The 27,868-nt window shown below is 40.7% G+C and overlaps 1 protein-coding gene across 1 annotated transcript; it reads left to right on the top strand.

Moving 5' to 3' along the window:
• The first annotated feature begins 710 nt into the window (after positions 1 to 710).
• On the top strand, positions 711 to 27,165 carry DPT (dermatopontin). The gene is made up of 4 exons (XM_008922495.3): positions 711 to 1,030; positions 11,283 to 11,408; positions 20,986 to 21,093; positions 26,013 to 27,165. The coding sequence occupies exons 1-4, from the start codon at positions 732 to 734 to the stop codon at positions 26,077 to 26,079; spliced, it is 600 nt and encodes a 199-aa protein (XP_008920743.1). The 5' UTR covers positions 711 to 731; the 3' UTR covers positions 26,080 to 27,165.
• The last annotated feature ends 703 nt before the right edge of the window (positions 27,166 to 27,868 follow it).

Genomic DNA, 27,868 nt, shown 5'->3' with positions numbered 1-27,868 from the left:
TGTGCTTTATTCTCAAATTAAATCATCTGCCAGGTCCACAGTTTCATGGAGCTCACATACAGTTATAGCAAAATCAGTTCTGCATAGAAGGAGCCAATGCCCTACTTCTCAGGGTGGGCTGCTTACATGCCAAGACAGAGTCTCAGTCATTTGGGCTCCACCTTCCTTCCAACCAAACCAAATCAAAATTTCTAAAGGAGTTTTTACAACAGCTGTGGTGAATTCCCTCACCTTGCCCAATTCCCTTCTTTCTAGGCACTGGCAGAATCATGTCACACACATCTAGGGAAAAGAGGGTGGTCACACACACACATGATCACATTTTGTCACATGTTACTAATGATGGAAAACAGCAACTTCAAATAGAGTTTTAATTTCAAATAAAGTAGTTTTCAAACTTAACTGCTGTCTTGAGGATAAAAGTGGGATGTCTGTGACAGTTGTACTATGATGTGTAGCTTGCTCTATACTGTAGCTCTGCAGTAAAGGATCACAGATGGTTTGTGGCAGTTGGAAGACCCTGATCTTAGGCACTGCAGACTCACTGTACTTGCAGAATTCCACCTTAAAATTAATTGGACGTGGCTGTAACTCAGAGGAGGTTTGCTAAGCAATGACACATTGCACTTGGATCTGGAAATATAACATCTGGAAGCCAAATGTTAGATGCAATATAAAAGGGCCAGCCCAACAAACCAGCGGGGCATTTCTAAGCCAGGAACATCTTCAGGATGGACCTTGTCCTTCTCTGTGTGTTCCTGCCTCTGGTGACTGTGGCATGGGGCCAGTACGGTGACTATTACTATGGTCCCTATAATTATGGAGATAATGATGAATGGGTCAATGTGTACCGGCAGGGTTTTAACTTCCAGTGCCCACATGGGCAGGTGATCGTGGCCGTCAGAAGTGTTTTCAGCAAGAAGGAAGGCTCTGACAGACTGTGGAACTATGCCTGCATGCCAGCATCCCAGAGCCTCGGTGAGCCGACAGAGTGCTGGTGGGAAGAGATCAACAGGGCAGGAACCGAATGGTAGGATACCCCCAACCATCCCTGGAGGGCACTGCCCTGATAACCCCTGTGGAATGCGGGTTCTAATACTGCCAGAGCAATGTAAATGCATATTAATGCCATGATAACCAGCAGCTTCACTGCCATGAACGACTGCCTCAGACTCATTAATCATGATGCATGGAAGGTGATCAGCATCACATTTGTCTTCTCTGTAGCGATTTCTTGCTGTGTGCTTTACAAACTCCATGTCCTTTGGTCACTCAAAACATCAGCTGTAAAGTGGGTCAGTCTTGCTATTGTTTCAAAGATAAGGAAAATCAGTCAGGAACCCTAAGTGAGGAGAGGATAAAGTCCCTCTTGAAAAGTCACACTGAATCAGTGATTAAACTGGGGAACAAATTCTAAAACTCCTCATTCCATCGTCATGCTCTTATCACCAGGAAAAATAATCTCTATATTGCACTGGCTTTTTCCTTCTTGTTTTTATTGCTAAGCTTTTTGGCTTAGGCTTAGACAAAGGCTTTTTACTAGTTGTGCTGTTGTTACAGGAGCCAAAAATTCACACTAACAAGTGATAATGGTGGCATACATGTATGTGCATGATGATAGCAGGAGATCATGTTAGTTCCCTAATACAGTCAGTTTAACTGGTTAATGACATGTTATGTTTTCCATCAATGTTGGAGGCAAACATCACAAAAATTTTTGAAAATATGTATAGTATTCATGTGCGGACAGCATATGCCCAGTATTTAATTATCTCCTGATTATTTTTTCATGAAATGTGAAACAGAGTTTTGGAAAACTCTGAGATTGAAATAGTCTTTGAATAGAATGAAATGCATGCAGGAATATTTTCAAATGCTTGAAATGGTTTTGTTGTAGAAATTGCAACGTGATTTTCTGTAGATTTGGTTATGTAGGAATAGGTCAGCAATGAGATGTGAAGTTTCTGCTTTTTAAATGATTCAAAATTTTGTTCTGAATTATTCATAATCTTTCATTTACCATGTGATACATGCCTATGGCTGATGCAATTGCTAAGGGAAAAAAAAAAAGACTGACCCTATACTTAATTTTGGAATATGAACGGAAAAGAAAGGGGGAGGACTGCAAAACAGGGAGAAAGAAGACAGTGTGATAATCCTGGGTGACACTTCATTTTTTTTACATTGATGGAATTTCTACTTATTTCATAATAATTTTGAATTAGACCTTTGTTTTGTTCAAAATAAAATTATTACTCTCTTTCTAAAAATCCCTGGCAGCAATTGTTCAAGTTCACTTCTCGCAAACAGGATACCACATAAGTCTATACAGAGCATTTTATTCTGCTGTCTAACCATTCCTCACCATGCTCTGTATGCTTAGCATGACTGCATCCACAGTGTATTATCTGAATCTCATTTCCTTCACCTCTTAAAAAAAATCCTTCCACACTGTTCTGTTTCTTGCCTACACTTTTTCCTATAACAAATCCTATCTTTTTTTCAAATGTATTTCTTTTCCAACCCCTCTTCAATGTGTTTAACTCTGTTTCTCTCTCTCTTTCCTAGCTCTTGGAGTTATTTCAGCACATCTTCCTCAGCTCACCTTCCCAGTCCAACATCCTTACATCTACATGTCTACTCTGCATAGATCTACTTTCTTTCTTCTATTTTGGGGGTAGGGGAGATCACCAAAGTGATTAGGGAACATATACCCCTTTGCAAAGATGGACTTGTGCTCCTAGTCACTTGGGCTATTTCCCTGAATCTTCCATAAAGCTGTGTCTGGTTGGGTTCTCCAGTTTTTAGTTTTCTGCACCCAGGGCTGAGCTAGTTGTATCTACAGTGCTTCATGGAGAGAGGTTTGCTCTAAGCCAGAACATCCTTCATCATGCCAACACTGCTGCTGCCCAAGAACTCAGCAGTCTCATCCCAGACTGCAGTGAGAGTATTGGCCAGCAGGCAGCCAGCCTGGAGTGTCCAAGTCCAGACTCAAACCTCAGATGAATGTGATGGCACAGATGTAGCCTGTGGGACCTTTGAAAATCCTACTTATTCTCTTGGCATTCTTACTTCTCGTAGCTGCCTCTCTTCTCTCTCTCTGTCATGCCCAGCTCAATGCTATTTGGAGCCATCCCCAGTTTTAAAGAGATTCACTCAGTAATCAAGTGGGACCACAAATGTGAGTCACCATCTGTACCATTAGTTCCTTTTTGGCCAGCTCTCTTCCCTGTTGAACTCCCAACAACCCAATCTGTTGGTGAGCAATATATCACTCTCATGTCAGCTGACACAGCACTCTGCTGGACTTGATAGTTCATTTCCCATCCTTGTAGGATGGACTGTAATATTCTTTCTTCAGCTCTATTTCACACAGTATTTTGTTTCACCTTGCATATCACATCCAGGGATATTCAATGGCTTGTGCCACCAATAACTACAAATCTGACAAGTTTTTGCTAAAATTTCAGTGAATCATAGAATCAATTAGGTTGGAAAAAACCTTCGCGATCACTGAGTCCAACCGATGACCAAACATCACCATGTCAACTAGACTGTGGCACTAAGTGCCATGTCCAGTCTTTTCTTAAACACCTCCAGGGACAATGACTCCACCATTTCCCTGGGCAGTCCATTCCAATGTCTGACCACCCTTTCTGTGAAGAGTTTCTTCCTAATGTCCAACCTAAACCTCCCCTGGTGCAACTTAAAACTGTGTCCTCTTGTCCTGTCAATGGTTGCCTGGGAGAAGAGACTGACCCCCACTGGGCTACAACCTCCTTTCAGCTATAAGAGTGATAAGGTCTCCCCAAGCCTCCTTTTCTCCAGGCTAAACAAGCCCAGCTCCCTCAGCCACTTCTCATAGGACTTATGCTCCAGTCCTATCACCAGTTTTGTTGCCCTTCTTTGGACACACTCCAGCACCTCAGTCTCTTTCCTGAATTGAGGTGTGGCCTCACCAGTGCAAAGTACAGGGAAAGAACCACTGCCCTGGTCCTGCTGGCCACACTATTTCTGATACAAGCCCAGATGCCATTGGCCTTCTTGGCCACCTGGGCACACTGCTGGCTCACATCCAGCCGCTATCAACTAGGACTCCTGGATTCTTTTCCACTGAGCTGCTTTCCAGCCACTCTGTCCCCAGCCTGTAGCCCTGCATGGGGTTGTTGTGGTCAAAATGTAGGACCTGGCACTTGGCCTTATTGAACCTCATGGACTTGGTCTTGGCCCATCAGTCCAGCCTGTCCAGATTCCTCTGCAGAGCCTTCCTCCCCTCCAGCAAATCAACACTCCGACCTAACTTGATGTCATCTGCAAATTTGCTAATGTAGACTTGATCCCCTCATCCAGATCATCAATACAGATATTAAACAGGACTGGGCCCAACACTGATCCATGAAGGACACCACTAGTGACTGGCCACTAACTGGATGGAGCACCACTCACCACCACTGGCCATCCAGCCAGTTCTTAACCCAGCCAAGAGTGCACCTGTCCAGCTTTTCCAGGAGTTTGCCATGGGAGATGGTACCAAAAGCTGCTGCTCTGCTGTAATCAAGGCTTTTTATTCCTTGCTTTACCTTCACTAAGTAATGTGAAAAAGCTCACTGCATCCTTTTGTAAAGTCTCTTTAACTTTATAATAGGTAGCAGCTATGCCTTTCCCTCACCCACACACCTTCTCCCATGCTTTTACTTTCAGGCTGAACACATCTCCATTCTTCTAGTTCTCCTCTGGAAATTTTATATTCCAACACTCCTAAGCAAGTACTGATCATGTCTACAGCTCTTCTCTGAATTCCCTCCAGTTTCTCAGCCATATCTCAGAAACTCTAGTCTGGCAGAAACACCAAAAAAATTAGCTTTGACAAATTCTGTTTATGGCATTTCACAAATCACCATTCCTGACTATGGTGCAGCTGCACAACAGAGCCAAACCCAAGAGAGGTTTATTTAGAAAAGACAACAAACCAAGAAAAGCTTAAGAGAGAAAATGAAGTGGGAATATAAAACGGAGAAGAAAGATTATTTTCTTTTGCCTTTAGTCCTTGGGGAGAAATGGCAGAAATGGATATGTGGAGCATAGGGATAGGAGAGTTGGGAGGCAAGAGGGAACCACTGACAGAGCTTCCTGGTAAGTTTGCTTCCCTCACTAACACTAGGTATTATATGAACATAGAGAATTAAACAGTAAGACTTTGAATATTTCAGATATTAAAAAACCTATTTAACAGAAGGAGGACTATGACATAGATTCACATTAGACATCTAATCACAATGCCTAGTTTATGACCTTTGCCTCCTTCCAGGGTCAATGGAGAGAAACAGGTGCTCTAAAAACTGCTCTCTGGGACACCCCATCTCTCTCCACAAGCAGGCTCATGAAGAACAATCTCCTCTGACAGTTACCTAGAATTACCTAGTGGCATTTCAGAATATATCTATGGTGTTTCACTCAATAAATGCATCCCTGAAGTTAATCATATATGCACATACACTTCTGAAGAGATTACGTGTTTTTGTGTTTTACTGAATGCTCATGAGGAGCTTGTGAACATGTTACAAGATTCATAGGGAAAACTTTGGCAATCAATTGAATCAGGTGACCAGGGATACATTCTCACCTTCATTAATCAGTGAACACATTTAAAGTTAAGTACATGCACAAAAGCTTTGTTGAATCTGTCCCAACACCTTAGTCCTTCAGAGGCTATCTGCTAACCAAGATGCTATTCAATAGAGAGAGAACAACTGGGAGCAGAACCAGTTCCTGGATAATTTGGTACTCACGTCTGGAGTAGGGCAATGCATGCCTTGATTCTGCAGCAACATTTATATTCTGCAACATCTCAAAGAATCCATCTTTCAGGGAGCACAATGTTTATGTTCTTAGGTCCAGTTGTACTGGAGGAAGCGTGATCTTTTATAAATATTTCACCACTTAAGGTCTGAGTGATGGCAGGTGAGACTGCTCTTCACTGCTTTGCTGAATACTACAGATTTGCCTGTATAGACCAGTCTCTGAACAGGGTACTTAGGGAAAAACTATTTTTCTTGTCTGAAAATTATCAGGCCAAAAGACAGGGATCACACAAACAAACAAACAAAAGCTTGTAAATGAAGAAAAGCAACTCTTCCTTCCAGGAAAAAATGTTTGTTTTACACCATATGATAGAGATGAAACCATGCCATATCCTCAGTTAGCTGTAAAGCACGGAGCAGAAACTTTTCCAGCCAAGTGCTGTTTAACCCATGTTTATTGCGTCTTTTTCTTGTTTAGACTTCTGAGAAAGTGTTTAGATGAGACTTGGAAAAAACAGATATCTAGATTCTCTGTCTCCACTCCCATTCTCACCCCCCTGTGCCCACAAACTAGGTGCAAAGACAGACTAATGAACAAAGGAAGTGTCTGTAGGAGCCTCCTGTTCAGGCACTGGCAGCACAACTCGCTATATCTGCGAGGAACTGCTTCTCTTCTCGATCTGACCAATCCCAAGTTTCAAATCTGAGGCTGTATTACCCAAACCCACTAATCCAGCTGCCCTTTCAAAATGCTCCCATTTGTGCTATCTACACAAACAAGTTAATTTTCTTCAGAGCCCTGGGTTTATGTTAAAGGACTAGTGCTACAAGCTTTTAGCACAGCTGCAATGGACTGAGTCCAGTGGGAGCATCTGAGGAGAAGAGGAGTGTTTCTGTAGATAAGGGCGCCTCATCAGTCACAGTCAAAAAGAAATCGTCAGGGTGAACAGGGTCTTGCCTTCCCTTAAGTCAGGGAGAAGAAAATAAATCATGACTGACCCCTAAACAAAAGAAAAAGATTGCTGAGGATGCTATAGAGGTTGTCTTTGGAAAGTGGAAGTCAAGACATGTCTCACCATCCCACAACAGATAGTGAAGACACCTAATAGAAGTGGCTAGTGGAGACTGACATGGCCTAATCAAACATGCAAAAGTCATGAAAATCATTCCCTCCGTCTGAGTGCCAGTTTCAGGTGTCCTAAGACTTCTCTCAGCCTCTTATATAAGTCTCCCATCATGCAATTAACCAAATTATACTCCATAAAAATAACTCAGGAGAGAAGTATAGGGCCTCCCCTCCACAGGGGCATGGAATGATGCTCTCAGGGTGCCTTATTGTAAGGAACAAATTGCCCTCAATGCAGCATGACCCAGTGCCTACTGAGCTGTGTGTCAGGCTCAGAGAACTTCAGGGAGCTCTATTCCAAGCACTATCATGAGCAGTGCAGCAGGAATTCAGTATAGGCTCTAGCAGCACCACTTACTGCACCTTGACTTGGGCTTCTCTGAGCAGGTTTATAGTGAACAGACTTCCTCTTTGGATAAATTACTGCTTATGTTTCAAGGGATAGGGGGCCTTAGAGAGAGGTTTACCACACAGCATCAGCATTGGCAGGCACAGCACTCTGGGCTTTGTCTAGCAGAGAGCAATAATAAGATGTAGGCATAATTCTGAAGTGTCACCATAACTGGTGCCATTGCTCAAAACAATTATACTATTGCAAGCAATAGTTGTCTTCAGTCTGGCAGGCAACTGTTCAGTCAGTTGGGTACAAACTTGGTGGCTAAGGCTGTATTAATGTTTGCAAATAATGTGGCACAATCTAAGTGCATCTGTAGAGTGAAACAGGTCATGCACGGACCCAAAATCCACATATGCATTTTGAGCAGGTTTATTTCAAACCAGCTCTAATTTGATCTCACAGATAAACACCGGTGAACAACGAGAGCAGTCCTGACCTGAATTAAATCGGTAACATGGATGCACGCTTTGGTTGCTTGCTATGACAGAACTCAGCTGTAAAACACTCATTAACCGGTTCAGAAGAAGATTTGGCAGAGGAGAGGCTTTACACAGCAATTGCAGTAGGCCAGGAAAGTCTCAGATACCATATCCCTTTACTACACAGAACTCCTGCCAGAATAAGGCTATACAGTTTACTTACTTTCTGTGAAACATTGCAGTCATTTCCAACAGCTGCAGACAAGGGAAGGGCAACTTCCCATTCAAGAGCACCTGACCCTCGCCACCACCAATTTTCCCACTCCCTCACCAGCTCACCTCCTCTTCTCCCAGTACCAGATCCAAAAGGCAACTCTTAGTGCATTGCAACTTGAGCCAACTAGAAAAAGAAAACAACCAAGTTTAGTCCCACAGAGTCCCAGCTGATTTCTCATGTTCTTCTGCATTCACCTTCTAAGAGGTTTCTTCCTCTCTTCTTAGCAATATCAGAGATTTCATGAGTGAGGAGAATCCAGTGATATTAACTCTGAATACTGAACTATCCTTTATAACAAAAGTGCTACAGAATGGGTCTAGTGAGAAAGGCTTTTTTTGACTTGGCCATAAATCAAAGTTCCTGAATCACTAGTTTTTATTCACCCTACTCGCTTGCAGGATTTGCTGTGACAAGAGCAGTGAATTCAACAGAGAAGGAAAAAATTCTCACCTATTAAGTGTTGTTTTCAGATTGGTGCACAGAGCATCTGACTAAAAAGGTGTGTGGGGAGGGGTTGTTTGTTTCCCCTGAAGAATTACTTAATGCTTGTAGCAAAGAGGCCAACTGGTAAAAGGAAGAGAAGAAAATATTTTATATGAGCTCACAAATAAGCACTTCAGTTTCTGAGACTATCTCTTCATTTTTGAAGAAATATTTGGATTTTACTTGAAAATTAAAAAGATCAAAGAAAAAATTGTTATGTTACCATAAAGATGAAGAAAAGTACTTCAACATCACTATTATCTTTCTTTCACTGAATCCAATATTGGGCTTGAATAACAGATTGCACATCTTTGTGGGTGAGACAGAAGCAGAGAGAAGTGGACATGAACTTAAATATGTATTTCAAATTTTATTATTAATTATTTCAAAATAAAATATAATTATATTTTATTTTATATGTAATTCTAAGACTTTACTTATGTCCAGCTATACCTTCCATCTAAGAAACTAATTTTTAAAGCAAGTCCAATTATATTTTTTTAATAAAACTTATCTTAACAATACAGAATCAGGATCAAAAATAACCAAACCTTCCTAAAGTCAGATGCCCAAATACCTACGTACAAGTGTTATTCTAGCTAGCTTTGTGTTTCAATTCCCTGTAGAGAGAAGGGTCCATTAGTGACATCTCTCTCAAAATTAATCTTTCCATCAAAATTGGACTGTATTAGTAGAGGTATCAAGAAAATAAAAACTATTGTAGGGCAAAGACAGTGGGAAAGAGGGCAGAACTTCCCAGGCTGAATGTGAGTAGGCAGGAAAAGAAGGAAGAACATTCCATAAAGACAAGTATGAGCAGGAATATCAGGTGCTGATTGGTGGGAATGAGCAAACTGCAGGGCAGTGCTGAGCCTCTGAGAGGAAATGCAAAGGATATGGAGAAACAAAATGCTCTCCTTATTGCACCTACGCAAAAGAGCTAGAAAATCTCCCAGGGGCACAAGGACTTGAGCCATGCAAAGGCATGCAACTGGGAAGGGATGGGGAGGCAGAAGAAGATGAAGAGGCACAATTTTGGTTCTATTTTACACAGTTTAATGCTCATCTTGCAACAGGTACAACTGATTCCTGTATTTCTGCGTCTCAACCATTCTTCCACCAGGATAACACCAATCATCTGCAATTATCCAATATGTTTACACAGAGTCTTAGCCATATGTTCCTATGGCCTATGTGACAAAAATCAGAGCAACTTCCTATCAAAGGCCTGCTGAAATTCTCTGAGTGAGAGCCAAACTGCCTTACTTGGTATGATACCATAGCAACTCAGAGTCCCCATCACTACTTAACTCTCAAGGTCCTTGAAAAAGTCTCACAAAGCACAGCAAGTACGTGTGGTCCTAGACATGTGGGAGATGCAGGGATACAAACAAATGTAAATACTCTTGTCTGAACAACAGAACACATTGGAAGGAATATAGGGAAGAGACCCCTGGGTTCAAAGGTGGAGGCCAAAAGTTAGGCAGAGGAATTTGTCCCTGCTCTGGTCAAAATTGATCAAATTTTCAGCTTTTGCATACAAACACTGGAGCCTCATGTTTATTTGTGGGCACTGACACCTGTATGCACAATAGAATGACTTTTCAAACACCAAACCCTCCTAGATGATATGTTTTCTCTTCTGGGAACTTCAGGTCTTTAGAATAAACTACAAAGTCATTGAATGAAACTAGAGGAAAGTTTTGGTATTTGTTAATCCTACAGTTATCTCTGAAAGTGTCTTTTGGATATATAATTGTAATCTATTTTATGGTATCGCACACAAGGTTTGCTGCAGGTGCAGGTCTAGGCTGCCAGTTTTCCTTGATGAAGGGAAAAGAAAGGAAAGGAAATGGAAAGCACTAAATTCCTGTAATTGTCCCAATAGGGAAACAATGAGGCTAGGAAGGTGCTCGAGAGAATGAACGCTCAATAGCTAAATTAATGACCTGTCTATTTTCATGTTCTCCTGGTCTTTAACGTCCAAGAAGCAAACTATTCAAATGGATTATCACTTGAACTACTTTGGGTAACAGCGTGCAGGTGTTTGAAGGGTCTGCAGACAGAGAAGCTTTGAGATCTATGTCTATTCTACTTGAAGGCATTCACATGTATGACAGAATTCCCGAGTACACAGAAAGCACGAATCCAGTCATAAAATTTATGTGAGTCTTAGAATTTTGTAAAATCTGAGTTTCAGTTTTCCTTATGTTATTGCTATCAAATCATGATTTCATCACAAGCCTAAACATTTTTATTTAAGAGTCCCTTCTCCTCGAGACAGGTAGTTGTGAAACAAGCAAATAAAAAATAAATGAACTTCTCTTATGAAATAGTTTCTGAGAGTCCTTTTTTTTTAACAGATAAGCAGTTGAAGTGATTGTTTAAGTAAAGCCCAATTCCTCAAATACCAACAAAGACAAAAATATTAATGGACTATTTTGAAGTCAGTCTCATGATTTGTAAACAGTTGAGAATATTAACACTAGAACAACCTTCTTGCCTGGTTAGCATACTAGAATGATTAAATACTTTAAACCAGTTTAAATAGTTTTAAGTGCAACATAAATGTTTAGATGTTAGTTAACTACTGTTGCTTTCTTAAACAAAATGGTTACTCAAGACTCAGCAAGTGCAAATAGTGCTTCTCAGCACAAAGCCAAACCCTTAGCTTCCACACTATATCAAATTTTTTAATGCTGTTTTCAGAAATGCTTGAAAATTTCCAGGAATCTAATATGTTTTCCCTATGTGTTCTCTTCTTTCCCCTTGTTATTAGGTATCAAACCTGCTCAAACAATGGGCTGGTGGCTGGTTTCCAGAGCCAGTATTTTCCATCTGTGCTGGACCGTGAATGGCAATTTTACTGCTGCCGCTATAGCCGGAGATGCCCATATTCATGCTGGTGAGTTCAAGCAGAAACCAAACCTGTCAACCTCTTTCCCCCAACAATCCCTAGAAATGTCTCTGCCTCCTTGGCCTGTCAAAAACCTTGTCTGAGAAAAGTAAATGGATTTTTACGGGGCTAAGCATGTTATTTCCAGTCTGCTACAGGATTGTAAGGATCTATGGCTAAGGGAAGAGAAGGAGGGCACAGTTACAATGAACAGCACAACACAGTACCTGGCTATACTGGAAACCATGACAGAAGTCTCCAAAGTCAAATGGCATTTTCCCATTATAAATACAGCACATTTACAGTAGTAAGAGCATCTCTGCACTATACATTTGTGCCACGATGACTTACAGGAGTGAACTTAGACCTGTTACCTCAGAAAAAATATTTGTAGTGCATACAACTTGCTTCCTCTCTCAAGGCTGTTTGAAGACCAAAGTCAAACTACTGATCATAAACCTTAAAAAAAAAAGTGGTCTCACCTCAACACAATATGACAACTGGTGCTGGCAACTTCACAGAGGCTGTGGAAAAAATGAGCTACAAATCCTAATCTTTGGTCTATCTGCAGGTGTGGTTTCTCTAAATTAAGACTGAAGACAGTAGCAGACTGTAGAGAAAGCTCATACTGCTCCTGTCCATTCTGTCTAACAGAACTCATAATTTCATGCTCCAGGGTTACAGTCAGGTTAAATTCAGCTATTCTTAATGATACAAAGAATAATCTGCCTGCATTTAAGGGGAAAAGAAAACAAAAAAAAAAAAGGGGGGGGGGGGAAATCTGTGCTTGAATCTTGGTTTCCAGACCTCAACTTTGAAGTAACTTCCCATTGAGATCCATACAGACTGTTTAGATGCCCCTTGGTCTTACTTGGCTGGCTGGCTACTGGCCAAACACAACAGCAGTGCCTTGTTTTTCATCCTTTGGTCTACTTGCAGCCAGAAAGAAAAGAAATGTTTTTATTATTATTATTATTTTTAAAGACTTCAAATTATAGAAATTCTGTAGCAAACTCTTTGAACATTCTTTTGAACATTCTTCTGTCTTCTTTCCAGCCGACACTGCCTACGAATGTTCTCTACTGGGGGGCTTATTTACATACCTGCCCAGGTTCTTCCCTCTGAGGGAAACTCACTCTGACTTTTAAGCAGTTCTTCCAATTTATCTTACTCCTCTAATATTGCATGTATTTTCAGAGAGACAAGAGAAATCTTCTCTGACTTCTTTTGTTGGCAGTTCTGCTTCCCTTAGACGTTGTCTTGACAACAGGGAACAGCTTTGCCTCTGCCTTGCAAATTGACATTCAGTGTAAGGCAAATCCTAATGTAAATGTTTGGGGTTACTGAAGTCTTTAGTTTCCATCCCAGCTGCACATGAATTCCTATACTGCCCTTTTGTTTCCAACAGTGACAACACTCCATTTTTATGCTTGGAAAAGAATGCCTTATGCAATTCAGCTGCAGTTCCATGCAGAAAAGGCAACATTTCAAAGGCAGGTGAAGTGTTTCTCCCTCTAAGCAGGGTAGAAATCCCACATGCTCACAATTCTTCTGGAACAGAAGAACTGTAGAACTTCTGGAAAGACCTGTCACCTGGCTTGTGAAAAGCTTCTGGTGCATAGTTTGTGCTTATGGGTTCATTATAAAACCATCTTGTACCATGTAGTACCAGACTCAGTCACTCACCAGGAGCCTACTTCACTCTGTTCAAGCTACTGGTCTATCTTGACACTCCTATATCCACCCTTGGCCTGGAGAGTCTCTCATACAGTTTCTCCTACTTGAGAGTCTTGTTTGACCTTACTCTCTTGAAGCGTCTCCTTACAATATATTTCTTACAATTTCTTTCACGCTTTCATTCTGCCTTTAGAGTTAGCAAGGTGGATATAAGCTCTTTCCACATGCATTTATCCAAATTAGGATGTTACAGTCTGGATGGACATACAACTAGATGGGTTTAACAGGCTGGGAGGGTAGTGGTTAAAGGGGGATACCCTGCCTGGGTGCCCATTAGGAGCAGAGAACTGTAACTAATGGTCTGCCCTGGGACCTGTCCTGCTTAACATCTCTGTCAATGACCTTGACAAGGAAACAGAGCACATGCTCACCAAGTTTGCATAAGATTCCAAACTGGAGAGAGCAGCTGACACTCTTGAGGACAGGACAGCTGTTCACTGGGATATAAAGGAAATCTTTTCCTCAATGAAGACAGCGAGATAGTAGAGCAGGTTGCTCGCTGAGGCTCCTTGGAATTTTTTAAGACTGAACTGAATAAAGGCCTGAGAAGCCTGGTCTGACCTTGTGGTTGAGCCTGCTTTGAGCAGAGGATTGTAGCAGAGACTTGTTGAGGTCCCTTTCCACCAGAGTTATCCTGGGGTCCCACACAGGGGGATTTTTTTGCTTGGAGGATCCACATCATGCAGATAAACTCTACCCTCCAAAACAGTTGTCTCTTTTTTATTGTTTTCTGGGAATTGTTTCTTTCCTGTTTTATTTCCTTCACCCTGCCAAGACAGTGCACTAATACTCTAGGTGAGTACTACTTGTTATGCTTATATATGAGCAACATGAACTGCAATGGGGTAGTGTGAAACCCCATCCTTTAGGCCCACTTATACTACTACAGATGTGACTGGGCTGAATTGTTAAACTTCAGTGTACAGCAACTAAAATTCCCATTCCCTGAGCCCAGGAGATCTCACTCACTTCCATGGGCATTTCCAAGTTATTGTCACAAGATATTGTTCACACTCCACACTTCTGTTTAAGATGCATTTGACAGAGAGAATATGTTTTCCAAACAATCTGCAAAGCAGTTCTGGGCCATGGGTAAGACCTCAAAATGTATATGCATATAAGACATAACAAAAATGTGTGAGTATATAGTATCATTATTTATTGTAGTTTCCGCCCCAACTTCCAATGGCATTTTTTCTGTTCCAGAAACTAGCTGTCAATAAACTAACTGTGGAGGAATGTTTATTAACATGCTACTGACTCCTATTTCTTGGTTGAAGCAGTTTATTTGCATGCAATCGGTATATGACTATGTGGAAAAGTAGTATCAAGAAAATATGGAAAGATGGTAGAGCCTTGTGGATCATGTATGACCATGGAAAATCCATATTCAAAGACAATCAGAGCTGCAGAATTTCTCAGCAGCCTTAAATTTTAATGTGCAATGAATCCTTAAGTATGAATCCTTAAATATGGGTAGAAAGGCATTTTTACGAAAACTGTCAATACTGAGGTGTAAAAAATCTCTTTGTTTCAAATTAGCTCTTACCTTGGGTATTTGATCCCGTCCTCTTCCAGTTTTCTCCACAGAGGGCTCTCTGGTAAATATAAAAGCAGCAGCTGATCCTTATGTGTGGTTTTTCTTGGCTCCTCAATTTCAGGAGTACATTCCTCCCCCAGTGAGTTGGCCTTCCCTACAATGAATAAAGGCAGGTTTTCCTTATGTGTATGAGCTATGCAAATGGTTTGCTAGAATTTGACCTGGTTTTTACAGCTGGAACATTCCTGTGTTTCTTGAGACCTGCTAATGCTTATTGGAATACTAATTTATGACACCAGCATGCTGACTGAAACCCACACTTAAACATTTTGCCTAAGAGCACAGTTAAAGTCAAATACATGCATAAGGATTTTACTTGGTAGAATCTATATCCTTACTCTTAAAACCCAACAGTTCTGTTTCACAGCTCATCTTCTCACAATTAATTTTTCTAGTTTACCTGTACAGTAAGCTTATATAATAAATAAATGTACTAATCTTTTCCAGTCTCATAGTTTTGCACTTGCTTTGTAAAATTTTTTTACAAGTACTTTGTTTCCTTCCTCATCATGACAAGACTTGGCATGAATTCTGCAAATTTTTAACATACTGAAAATAATTAACATTCCTCACAGGACACAGAAAAGCTCCTATTACTTTACCTGGCTAGGGATTGCTACCACAATAAAATAAACTGTGTCTTGATTTGCACCCTAAAGGAAGCATATCCATCACAGATGCAGAGACAGTGTCACTAAGTGGTCCCATTAGAGTTCAGACTTTTTTCTTTGCCAAGAAATGAAGGCTTGACTCCATACTCTCAAAAGCAAACACATGTCACTGAGCAGGCCCAAGTCTGCACAGACTGTTTATGACTATTTCCCCTCTCCAAACAACCAGCAGTCCAAATGCCAGAAGGTCTGTCTGGAGCTGTGGCTGCTCTCTGTCATAGTGACATTGTCCAGGCAACAATTACATTTTCCAAGAGTCATGGGGTTTAAAAGTACTTATTTGTTCTCTTGACTCGACCTGCCACACAAGACATATTGAAACTGATGTGATCCTATGCAGGTTTCTCAGAGATAACCAATAGCAGAGATGCAAACCAGGAGGTGAACTCAGAATAGATACAGTGGAAACATGCAGTTCTGGGCAACCCAATTCCCTTCCCCTCTTTTTTTCCCTTTTTTAAGGTATTTAACAGTTTGGGGTTGGGAGTTGGGGTTGGTTGGTTGGTTTGTTTTTTTGTTTCTATAACTCATCAAATACAACCTTATAGTTTGACCTCCAGGGCCATCTTCAACAGATATCTTAGGAGAAACACATTTGATTAACATTAGAAAGCCAGCTAATGTTATTTCAGGCATGTCTTTCTTGAGGAACAGGCATAGGTTGCCCTGAGCTCTCTGCTGTTGCTTGTATCTGTGTTGCACTAACTCATGTAGGCCTTGAAGAAGAACTGTGGGCCCACTGTGCCAGCCTCATGGCTCCTCATCCCTGTGAGAATTTGTGATTTTCAGTACAACAAAGTACAAGCAGAAGGGAGCAGTGATGTGTCTAGGTGAATCTATGATCTTAGAGCCCGAAGCTTGAACTCAGTCCTGAAACACACATCACAATGCCACACAAGAAAACTGGTCATCTCTAGAGGAGCTCCAGGACAACCCTAGTTCCCTGGCATCCCAGCAACCTATGCTGGGAGAATTTGCAGGAATGTCTGTAGCCAGCTTACTAAGACCTTCTTTGGCTTTTCAGCATTGTTTGCTTTTTTGAAGGCAGATGACTTCTGTCTTCCAGCTGGAGGAAGAAATGAATTGATTAAAGAGGTTTATAATTCCCATGTTCACTGAATGTAACTTGCAGGCTCATGGTTCTTGAAAAAAAAATTCACCTTTAGGAGAGCCACATTCATGAAGTGCTTGTAAATAACATCTGAAACAGTAAGGCCATTCAGGAGACACTCCTTGTCCTCAAAGCTCAGAAAGTTAACGTTAAAGCTCTTTTTCCTCTTGAAATGTGACAGTTGCTTCTTTTGGCTGTGGCATTGTCAGAGGAACAGTTCAACAGCAAAGAGGAAAATAAAGGTTAAAGAGGAGCCATTCATCTTGTTAGCACTGTAGTTGCATAAGAAGTGAAAAGTGTAGGCATTTCAAAAAAATGTACTTACTAGCAGGGAATAAGTATATTCAACAGCTGGAGAAAGAAACTCTGAGCTCTACCACTGTCTCTGATATTTTAAAAGACTCGTTTCTTTTGTCTGCTTGATATCTGAAGGCAAGGCATACCCACAGTTCCCATTTACTTCTTAAATGAGCAGGCTGTACATACTAATAAGGTGACTGCTGTGACTTGATCTTCTTGTTGGCAAAAAATAGACTCATGATAACTATTTCTGAAGTCCATTGTTAATAGAGTGCCATGGATCATTGTAAATTAGCACAAAACATTTTTCTCAGTGCTAAATGAGTAACTCTGTTTTCTATTAAATCTCTACCATAGCAATTCTTCACCATGGAAAATAAACAACACGGCGATTTTCAGGCTAGAATAAAAACAACAGTAACCCTGAAGATTTTATGCCTTTTTTCAATACATTTCCTACCCCGACCAAGATTTATAGGATTAGAATGAAGTACATTAGAAAAACATGGGGATGGGAGGGGTGATGCAACCCACTCAAAAAATAAACCATTCCACATCAAATCTATACTAGCTAAAAAAAAATTATGAAAATACCTTTTTCTGTCAGCAATCCCTGCACTCCCCACACAGGCCAAACTACTTACATCCCTTTTCACAAGACTGCTCCCATGTTTTTAACATAGAATTACCTGCTTTATCCTCTCTGGACAACGCTGCTAGTGCTTTAAGTCTCGTGTCCAACTATCAAACACCAAACACCAGATACTATCCTTAAGTGGCTTTGAAAAGCAATTTCATGAGCCCTATTTTTTTGCAAATAGATCATACAGACTGAAAATACTACCACTTGTTAAAGGTCTCACAGTACTCTTTTCTCTCCCACAAGTCATTCCCCAGACTTAAAAGCTATGTGCATATCTGGGTTTAACAGACAATTCCACTAAAAGCACCCTGATAGCCCCTACACAGGGGCTACAAACGCCCCTTGGCATATGTTTGGCACCAAATTACTCAGTGCCTTGGTCTAAGATCACATGTTTTCTCACAGCTGCTTTGCAAGTCTCTCTTTAGGACCTTTTGTGATATACCTGCTCAGGCACCACAAGCACCCCAGCTTGGTCTTAGAGAACTTATATCACCCCAAAGAGCAGCAGTAATTCTGTCTGGACACTTGGCAATTCCTAAGCTTCTCACTGCTCCCCTAGTCAAGTTTTCTTTGCTGTGAGTTCAGTGCCATTAAGTGCTTACAGGGCACTGTGCAAGTTACTGTGGATGGCTCTTCCCAAACAAGTCTTGCCCTTGGGCTTGGACTCCTTAGAAATCTAAACCCTCATGAGCAGGCCCTCACTAATCAGGGCAAAAAGTGTCTCTCCCTGGTTTCATGACTCCTCTCAGGTACAAACTATACATTGCCACATCTGGCTTACAAATGCTACCATGTTTGTAACTAAATTACATGTCTGTAAGGCCCCTGGTAGGTGGTTCACAAGTTGATATGCATTTTATATGCATTAGTGAGTAAAACACACAATGTTTTCAGCTGAGCATTCGATAATAATGTTTGCATTAAACACTAGAGCATTTCTCAGTCCACATATTTTGTGTGAATTACCCCCAGGATTCAAAAAATGGAGATAATATTAAAGGGCTGGGTCACACCACAGAACCCTGCTACATGGACAATCAACTGCATTTCCTTCTAAAGGCTACAGTGCAAGACAGCTGACCTTGAGATGCATTGGTTTAGGGGAACAGTTTCACAAATGAGTGCAGCAAACATCAAAGAGAACTGAATTAGACCACACAGACTCAAGTGAACTTGAACACTGCTGCCGTAGCGCTATTTATAATTTTTCTCTCCAGAACAAAAGGAGTCAGTAGGCATCTGTCTATGTAACAAGACACACTTCAGAGCAGCTCAAGTCCCCAAATCATTTATTTGCAATATTTGCATATATTTGCTTTTTGAACATTTCTTAGCGGAGGAGCCTTAAGAGACTCAATGGTAATGTGGAGAAGTTAGTAGAGAGGGAGAGGGAGGTGACAGCAGTCAGAAAGAAAAGAGAGGGAAGCTAAATGAACACTCTCATAGCACTTCAGTATAACACTGCATGCTTCTGCCAAAGGTCTGTGAGACCCTTCACAGCAATTCAGAAGCTTGTCATCAGATTCACTGTTCAACTGAGAAACTCATGAAACAAGTTCAAAGAAATGACTCTCAGTTGTTTCTGAGTAGGGCATGAAGCAGCTTTTTAACATTGTGTTGTGCATGGTCTCGTCTGCCCAGCACACACTGCTGGTCAAGTTCACAGAACATTTTCCTTGCTGAGTGCCAAACAGATGTTTTGAAACACAACTGGTGGAACATGTATAAACACACGTCTTAGTGTTTTCTCATAATAATAGCCCAAAAAAGCCTCAAAATCTGGAGTTGATGGGAGAAGGCAAAATTAAATCATGGTCCATAGCTTGTCTTGATACAACATTTTAAAACCTTCTAGGACTCAGATATTTTTGAAGATGTGCTATCAGGCACCAAATTAGTAAACTAAAAATGGGGACTGTACTCTGGCTGAGGGACCAATGGACATGGTTTCTTCTATTTCTCCTAGTCCAAAGCAGCTGTCTGCATGAACTCTGAAATTCTGCTGATATTTCTTGCCAATGGCACAGCACTGAGAGGGCTTTGCAAATCCATCTGTCCTCAGTCAAAGCTCTGACAACAGATGCTGTGACCAGACCTGATCTTCTGCTTCTGAAACACACTTTGGGGTGGGTGTCCTTGTATTATAACTCAGAATGTGTTTGACAATTGCCATGGTCAAAGGACAGGGGACACAAGCATGAGACATGCTCAAAGAAGTGAGACTTAGGGTTCTTATAAGGCCATACTTGAGTTTCACACTCGGGTTTGTTTTTCATCTGTCAAGAAATAATGATTTGTTAGGAATGATGTTCCAACTGAATGATGCTTTTCTTTCATATTCAAAAGCTGAAAATGACCTGGAAAGCAGCTCAGTTTTCAGGTAAACTTTCAGTTTCTGAGTACTCCAACAGTTACTGGTTTGGGCTCCAAACATCCCAAAGCACCTCCTTATAAAAATTCAAAACCATCCCAATAACTATATTCCTAGTGAGTAAAATATTTAAGCCTGTGTTTAAAGTCCATTGATTTAACCAAATGTAAACATGTACATGGGTGCTGGTGGGATGTGCTGGAATCACCTTCAAGCATCATTCAAGTACTGCTGCTGGGCTGGATTCAGTCAGGAAAACAGTTGTCAGAATTTCTGTAAAGGTACCTTCATCCTGTTAATCTCAATAGAAATTGAGCTGTTTATTTCCATGGGGACAGCATCTCCCTTACAAGGAACCTGATTCTTCCCTTTGCTATTTCAGAGTGAAGCTGACACAACACCACAGGCAACTCCTATGTAAAATGGTGTAATACAAGGAAAGACTGAGTGCCAGGTTTCCACTCCTGACCTGCAACATAATGTTGACAGAAAGTACTGGTTGTGATCCCAGCCTGTTCCTGAATCTGTTCATTATCTGTAAAATGAAGTACAGTATTACTTCCCTATTTCCCAGGAAAGCAGTAATCATAATTTGATTAATAATTGCAGAAGCATGTTGAGGTTCTTAGATGAAATACACTGCACAAATATTGTCCAGGCCCATACTTTTATGCTATAAATTAGGCAGAAAATGGAAACAGCAAAAAGGAATGGATTAATTGCCACATTCATTTAATATAATTCATAAATGGATAAATGCTTGTAGCTGTTTGGCTTGGCAACATTTACTGCACTCTGCAACAACAAACCAAACAGACTCACAAGAGGTTGGAGCAAAACCCTGCAATAAAGATATAAGTAGTAGACAAGCTTTACCTTCTTGTTCAGGCTGCTTTTATCCCAGATCTGCAGATGTATACAATGTGCTCTTCACCTTTCTAAAGTTATTGAAATTTATTCAAATAGCTACATGAATTGGTTGTATAGAAGAGAAAGGCAGTCTCATAGGTGAGACTGCATCTTGTGGTGCTGTTAAGAAACAAGAATTTTTTAAAAAGCAGGAAAAATCTACTAATTGAGTTGTATTCAGTCAACAGGATTCTTCTCTAAGATAGTAAATTATATTATCTTCTTTTCCCCTAATATAAAGGTTAACAACAGAATATCCAGGACACTACGGGGAAGATATGGACATGATGATGTACACTTATGACTATTACATCCGTGGGGCAACCACAACTTTCTCTGCGGTGGACAGGTTTGCTTTTCACTTGTTTTATTAGAAAATTTTTTTTAGAAGTCTTTATTTTCCATTTGCCCCCAACAATGCATGGCTACACATCATCTGCTGTGGTACTCAGCATCAGGCTAGTTGCTTCTGAGGACCAAAGTTCACAGTCCTAAGATTCATTGTCCAGGGTGGTGTATTGGGAACAAGGCATCTTCATGCTCAAGGGGATCATTTGTCATGTCCATCTGAGTAGTGAAAAATATAGCAGTGGGAGGTTTGGGTGAATCTAAGCTCCACAAAGTGTAACAGACCTTCAGTATTGTTTCTCACCTACCTCTATGTGGAGTAGATTTCATTGAGGTCGGTAAAAACACAGCCTGAACACCCTGTCCCTTCAGGGGACAAGGGACTTCTTTTGGTCCACTTTTCTTTGAAAAGAAGTAGGGAATCTGTCAGCAAAGATAAGACCACACAAACTGCAATGTGAATGCTGTAAACTGCCCAATCCATTTGAACACAATTCTAACAGATTTGAGGCCACATCAGGAATTAAGGTAATGCAGTGCACATTGATCCCTCTCCAGAAAATTAGTTAGCTACTTTTTTCTGATCAGTCCTGGTCAATTCTTGACATTTACTAATGCTCTTGGGAGAGGCCCTATGGCTACTGAAGTTGCAGTCAGGCAAATAAAAGCATAATTTTTCTGCTCAGTTAAATGGAAGTGTCTTTCTCTCTTTACTGTGCCGAACTGCAAAGCTTTAGAATTTGGACAGTGCCATCTGCCCTGGACTACAGAGCAGGCTTATGGATAGTGTAAGCAGTCACTGAACCTGACTGTGGGAGAGGCATCTTGATTCTTTTGAACTAACCTCTAATACATCAATTGTGAGCTATTTCTTTGCTGGTGTCATTTATCAGACACCTCAGTCCAGTATATTACAGCATTTGTTATCAAACATGGCACAGACAGCAAGACAAGGTGTGCTGCACTGGTCTGCCAAGACTGGCTATATGCAGTATTAGCAGGTGAAAACTACAGAGAAAATGTTTTATCTCACACTAGAAAACTTTTCTGTGCTGGTGAGTTCTCTGGCCCCCAGCTTCCAGAATGACTAAAGCCAACTTGTGTTGCCGAGCGTATGACGTGAAAAAAAACTCCTGCTATCCCAGTTCAGAATTCAAATTCATGCTGTAACACTCCTCCTGAGGGGCGTGCTCACAAGAGTCAGCAAAGTTTGTCATCCTAAATGGTTCTTTGCAGCTGGTTGAGGCAGAACAGAAGAAAAAGCTATTTCAAGTCTCAGCCTGCCAGAAGCATGCAGATGTGCAGCATGTCTGTGTAAACATTTTGTTATTGCTTTTCATTTTCAAGCATATTAAACTTGTGTCCATACTATTTAGTTCATGATGTTCTTGAGCACAAAAGAAAGCCTCTGAAGGTGTTGCAGTTTAAGCTTTCCCAATCACTTCAAACAGCTAGGTATTTTTAGACTTTTTGGATAAACTTGCAGAAATCACATCCTCCCTTCCTGCTCGCTAAGACACTGCATCACTGAGGTTATTGTTGATACACAGATATTTGAGACAGCATGTGATGTTTGTGGCAAAGGATGCAGAAAGTTTAGAATGGTGGTATTCCCACCTTTTCTGTAATTGTTCTCGGTGAGTTTCCATGCCTGTGTATCAGGAATGAATGAATAAGTTGTTGTTGATCATCAGGGGTTTTACCTGCTCGTGTGTGGAGAACAGACTTCAGAAGTGGTTAATGTTTACATTTTCTAGTCTCATTTTAAATGGGTCAAAAGGAAAAAAACAACTGTCTATAAAGCAAGACAGAAACGGCTGGAAAAAATTAGCAGAGACCTGAAGTATCCCTGGGAACCCACTGGGGAGTGTGGTGATAACACTGATGCAGACGGGATGACCTAAGGACATAAGTAAGGGAACATTTGCAGGAAAAGAGTATCTTTTGTTCGACAGAGTGATACAGCCAAGTTTCAGAGAAGGACATGGGGCATGTGAGGCAGGCTGTAAACAACTGAAACTGCCCACATAGTAAACCCTTGGCAAAATACCTTCCAAAATTAAACCCAAAGAAACAAACAACAAAATAGCTTCAGCCTGAACCCTGAAATGTGCTAACTGATGATGGTATGGCTTCCTCGTGGAATGTTGTTGTGTCGCTGTGGCAAGTTTGGATCAGCCTCTCAAGCCCAGAGAACACCACTGGAACATTCACTGTTCACTGCAGCCCAACCTGCAAGTGAGTAGCTTGGACAGGGAGGTGGGGATTACCAGGCGTGCTTGGTAGGTGCCACAGCTTGTCCTCTGCTACGTAGTATAAAAATAGCACATGCAGACTGTCATAAGCTCATTTCTTTTCCAAAACTGCTCTCTGCTCCATTTATTTGGGTGATCTGAATAGTCAGTTACTTCTCAACTGCTCAGACATCATCACTGAAAGATAAATCGAGACCCAGATACTCCAGCAGTAAGTGCATCTGAAATGCCTGGACAAGCTGGACATCTACCAAGCTCAGCTGAGCTAAATTATAGGGTACATAAGGTCCCTAATAAGTTTCATATGAATAAAGAGGTCTTTGTGAAACTCAATATGAATAGGAATTCACAGAATTTTTTAACTGGATTGGAAACAGATTATTCAACAATATTTGGAGATAAAAGATATTTTCCCTATACATCAAAAATTTAAATCTGACAGCACAAGAGATCTGGAATGCAAAAGTGACAGTTCAATATTGATTCCTCAAGCCAAGGAAAATACATGGAATTAGCAGCTGAGGGGGATGACACCTACAAAGTGGTGTTAAGGATCTGCAAAGGCAAGTTCAGATATATTCTAGAGTATGCCATATTGGGAAATTCCTGACGGGATCTATACCCCCACTGGTAAATTTGTAAGGGATCTACAAATTGAAACAGGATGATAACTATTGAATTAAGAACACAGCAGCAATAGTACAAAGTAATTATCTGCATCCTGAAAAGCTGGACATGTATATGCTTAACTTTAAACACAATTAATGAGGAAAAAAAAGGTAACAAGCCATTAAATGTATCAACCATGTGCATTTATGCTAAAGTGTCTGCAAGTACAAGCTTAAATGAAAACTTCAGAAATAATTCTGTTCCAATATTTTAAAGCATGTTATTAACTCAGGTGACTAAAATACATTTATTTTAAAGAACTTGACTTTTAATTTTACAATATTCTAATTTAGAAAAATTACTTGACCTAAGATTTTAAAACTAAAGTCTCTCTGACAACGGGTGCTAGTTTAGCAGACCTTAATTTTGACCAGTATAATCCTGTTAATCCACATATGAGTCCTCTTTATTTTTTTATCTCTCTTGGCAGCTTAGTGACCAAAAGAGTAATAACCGTCTTTGAAGAGCATGCACATAGTCTAAATGAGGAATTAAAATAAACCTAAAAATGAATCTTGCATTTCATTAACCTTTGGTAACAGTTTTATGAGGAAATTACAATTACAAAACATGTGGGAAAGATCTAAAGAAAACCAAACTCAAACATTATATAAAATCAGACTTGCTAAGAAGCATGAGACAGACCCAGTTCCAAATGACATTCAGCATAAACTGGTGAAGTAGCATAGTATATTTCCAATTAAAAAATCCCAGTTAACGAAAGCTGAAATGGGACAATTTATACCTACGAAGAGTTTAAGAGTCGAGTTAATCTCATTCCAGGATAGAGTCGGCCAGTCAATGAAACCACATAAGCACAGTTAATACCAAAATCTGGGCTCAGGTGTCTCAGCACATTTCTGAGAGGCAGCAGATTTGGCACCAGTTCCCCCTCTCAAAAACCAGTACTGTGCAGGTGTCTCAAAAAGCAGGCTCCTACTGAGTCACGCCAGCAGCATCACCTGTCCCATGCCTTGGGTTTAGGAGATCACTATTAGCAGAATCCAAACTTCCAGAAACCTCTTGGAGTACTACCCATTACCAATTTGAATGGCAGCTGCCATCTGCAAGGACTGAACTTTTTATCTAAATTCATGTTAGCCAGTAACAAGCAGCCTAAATTCAACATTCCCTCCACAGCAGGGAGGGAACTGTTCCTCTCTGAACTCATACCTTTTTGTCAAAGGAAAATTTAATGCAGAATAAACTAAGGTGGAAATTTGCAGCTTATTGTTTAAGGTGGAAATAGCCAATGTTGCAGCTATTGGACACTAAATCACAGGTCTCCACTGTTGAATCCTGTTGCTTCAGTAAGATTTCCTACTAAAAATTGTTAGTATGTTTCATATCATTCTCCTGAGAGAGAATACAGGCATCCACCACTCACAAATTGAGAAGACCATGAACTCTCCTTACACTTATAAAGCTTACTCTTCCTCACATGAGACTTGTGGAGATCAAGGATGAGAAATGAATTTAATTTCTCTCACTATTGATTCCTTCAAATCTGTAATACAGGACACTAGCTAGAAGACCTAGTAGTGAAAGATATAAAAAAGAAAGAAGTTAAATTTGCTGGATGAATAACTCCTCACTTAGAAATGGCTTGAAAATCACGCAAGTATTTTAGTTTTTACACATTCCTAAGCAATATATCACATGACAACAACTTTTGACAGAACCATCCTTTTCCTCTTGGTCTCTAATTTAAAATCAATTTAGGACTGATCACCATCAAGAATCATTGTTTTCTGAGGAATACTCAGAGGTGTAATTATTCAGAGAACCGATTTTCTTGCCCTGTAAGGGAGCATGAAAGAATATCAGACATATTTAATGTACTACCAGCCCGTGAAAACACAAAGCACTCAGACAAAAGTCAGCTAATGGCAGACAGATGTTTTTGTTGCCACAATACCTGGTATAAAGTTATTCTTACTTGTATAGCATCCTCTGCAGTTCTGACTCACTGATCTCTTTTCTCTCTTTCATGCAGGGATCGTCAGTGGAAATTTATTGTCTGCAGGATGACAGACTATGATTGCCCATTTCAAAACGTTTAAAAAGAAGGAATGTACCCCGCTTGGAAAGCTTGAGGACGGACAGGGTGGAATGAGAGTTAGTCATTACAGAAGAAGGGCAATTAGGCTACAAAAAAAGTACCAAGACTCATCAGCTGTCTGCTGAAGATATAATTCTTTCCCTCTGGAGCTAATAAATAAATTGCCAGCCCATGTGCTTGCAACAGCAAGTTCGGAGGATGTTTTAAAGCTGCACTGACAGTTGTATACCCCAATAAAAATTGCTTAAGACATACATGTTAATGATACACAATTCTATGGCATATGCAGTTACCTTTCTTATATATACATATAGCCATTCTGAACACATACAACTTTCTTTCACATAGCAACTCCATATAAATTGCTTCCCAGCACAGTGACTCTGAATGAGTTGGAAACATAATATAAGCTTCCCAACATACACTAGACTTTCCTGTTTTCTGCTTTGTACTTGGAATCAACTCAGTCATCCCTACCAGCTTCCCAGCATCTAGTAGCTGGAAGTGTGCTGAAACGGCACCAGGAGGTCTCTGATGTAACTACATCTGGTGTTACCTGTTACAGACCTCAGCGTAACTCCATTGCAACAAAGGTCTGCCTACACAGGGAAATTCCAGGTATTTACAACACTGGAACACATCAATATCTGATAAAAATGAGAGTAGATCCATCAATAAAAAGAGAAGCCTAACCCAGCTGTACTGAGAGTCTCTTTCATATCATCTTAAAAGCCTCTAATAACATAAACAGCTAGGAGCTCTACTCTGGGCAAACCCAGGAGTAGGTCAGACCACTCACACCCTCAGTAAATATGGATATCATGCTCATCAGGAGTCTGCTTTTCAGGTTGACTGGGTTTCCACTATGGGTGCCTGTACAACATCCATCCACCCTTGGCAATACATTCTTGGTTTAGAATAGACAAATAAAGCTAATGACTTAGATGACCTCAGTTCCTTCAACTTGCAGATCCTATTCCCTGTAAAGTACAAGATGACCATGCTTCAAGACTGCACCACCCTTGTGCAGCTGTAATCCAACAAGACTATTGATCTCTTTCAGGAACATCTCAGGTAGGCTTTTCGCTCCTGAACAATCCAGAATTTAGGACTCAGTTTCTTAGCTGATGAAGCCAATGGTAAACTTAGCAGTGGCTTTGGTTGTGCTGGCTCAAGGGCCGTGATGACCACATGTACCAATTTAAGGTTGCAAAGCTTCATGGGAAACAGTGGTGTCAGCCAGTTAGTTTCCGTGTTCCAAGCATTTTTAACATAGTTACCACCATACCCTCAAGCGTGAGCACTAAAACTTGTCCAATAAATGAATAATAGTTTTTGCATTGCTGTAGCCTTGCTCTTCATTGATTTTACTTACACCAGTTTATTAATTTGCACACAAAGAAACCCTCTCTCATTCTCAGAGACCATAAAGGTGATGAGGGAATTTCTGTGAGAGTAAGTTGCTGAGACACAGAAGTAACAGTGAGAAAGAGAATTCAAGAGGCTTAGGGAAGCTGGAGAAGCTTGTTAGCTAACACTGGCAGACAGGCAAAAGAAGCCAAAGGAGCTACAGAAGAGAACACCAGAAGAGAAGGCACACAGGCCAAGAAGTTGATGGAAAAGGCTGGACACTAAAATTACGCATAGAAGGATCATCTCTGAGAACACCTGCTCTAGGTGGACACCTATCTCCCACAGAACTGTATCTTGATAACTTAGGCTGCTCTCCATTCTCTGTGCACACCACAGGCTCATGAAGGCCTTTGAGGGGACAGTGCAATATCATCTTA

This window comes from Manacus vitellinus, unplaced genomic scaffold (assembly GCF_001715985.3).
Source record: "Manacus vitellinus isolate BGI_N305 unplaced genomic scaffold, ASM171598v3 scaffold_28_pilon, whole genome shotgun sequence".
Lineage (NCBI taxonomy): Eukaryota > Metazoa > Chordata > Aves > Passeriformes > Pipridae > Manacus > Manacus vitellinus.
Note: the sequence above shows the minus strand (reverse complement) of the source record. Positions and strands in the feature narration are given on the sequence as shown.

What these genes read in the sequence shown, in the direction of transcription:
- DPT (XM_008922495.3), top strand. Translation starts at nt 732, where the DNA reads ATGGACCTTGTCCTTCTCTGTGTGTTCCTGCCTCTGGTGACTGTGGCA. An exon ending in AACAGGGCAGGAACCGAATG is followed by an intron (nt 1,031 to 11,282) that starts GTAGGATACCCC and finishes CCTTGTTATTAG; the next exon opens with GTATCAAACCTGCTCAAACA. An exon ending in ACTTTCTCTGCGGTGGACAG is followed by an intron (nt 21,094 to 26,012) that starts GTTTGCTTTTCA and finishes TCTTTCATGCAG; the next exon opens with GGATCGTCAGTGGAAATTTA.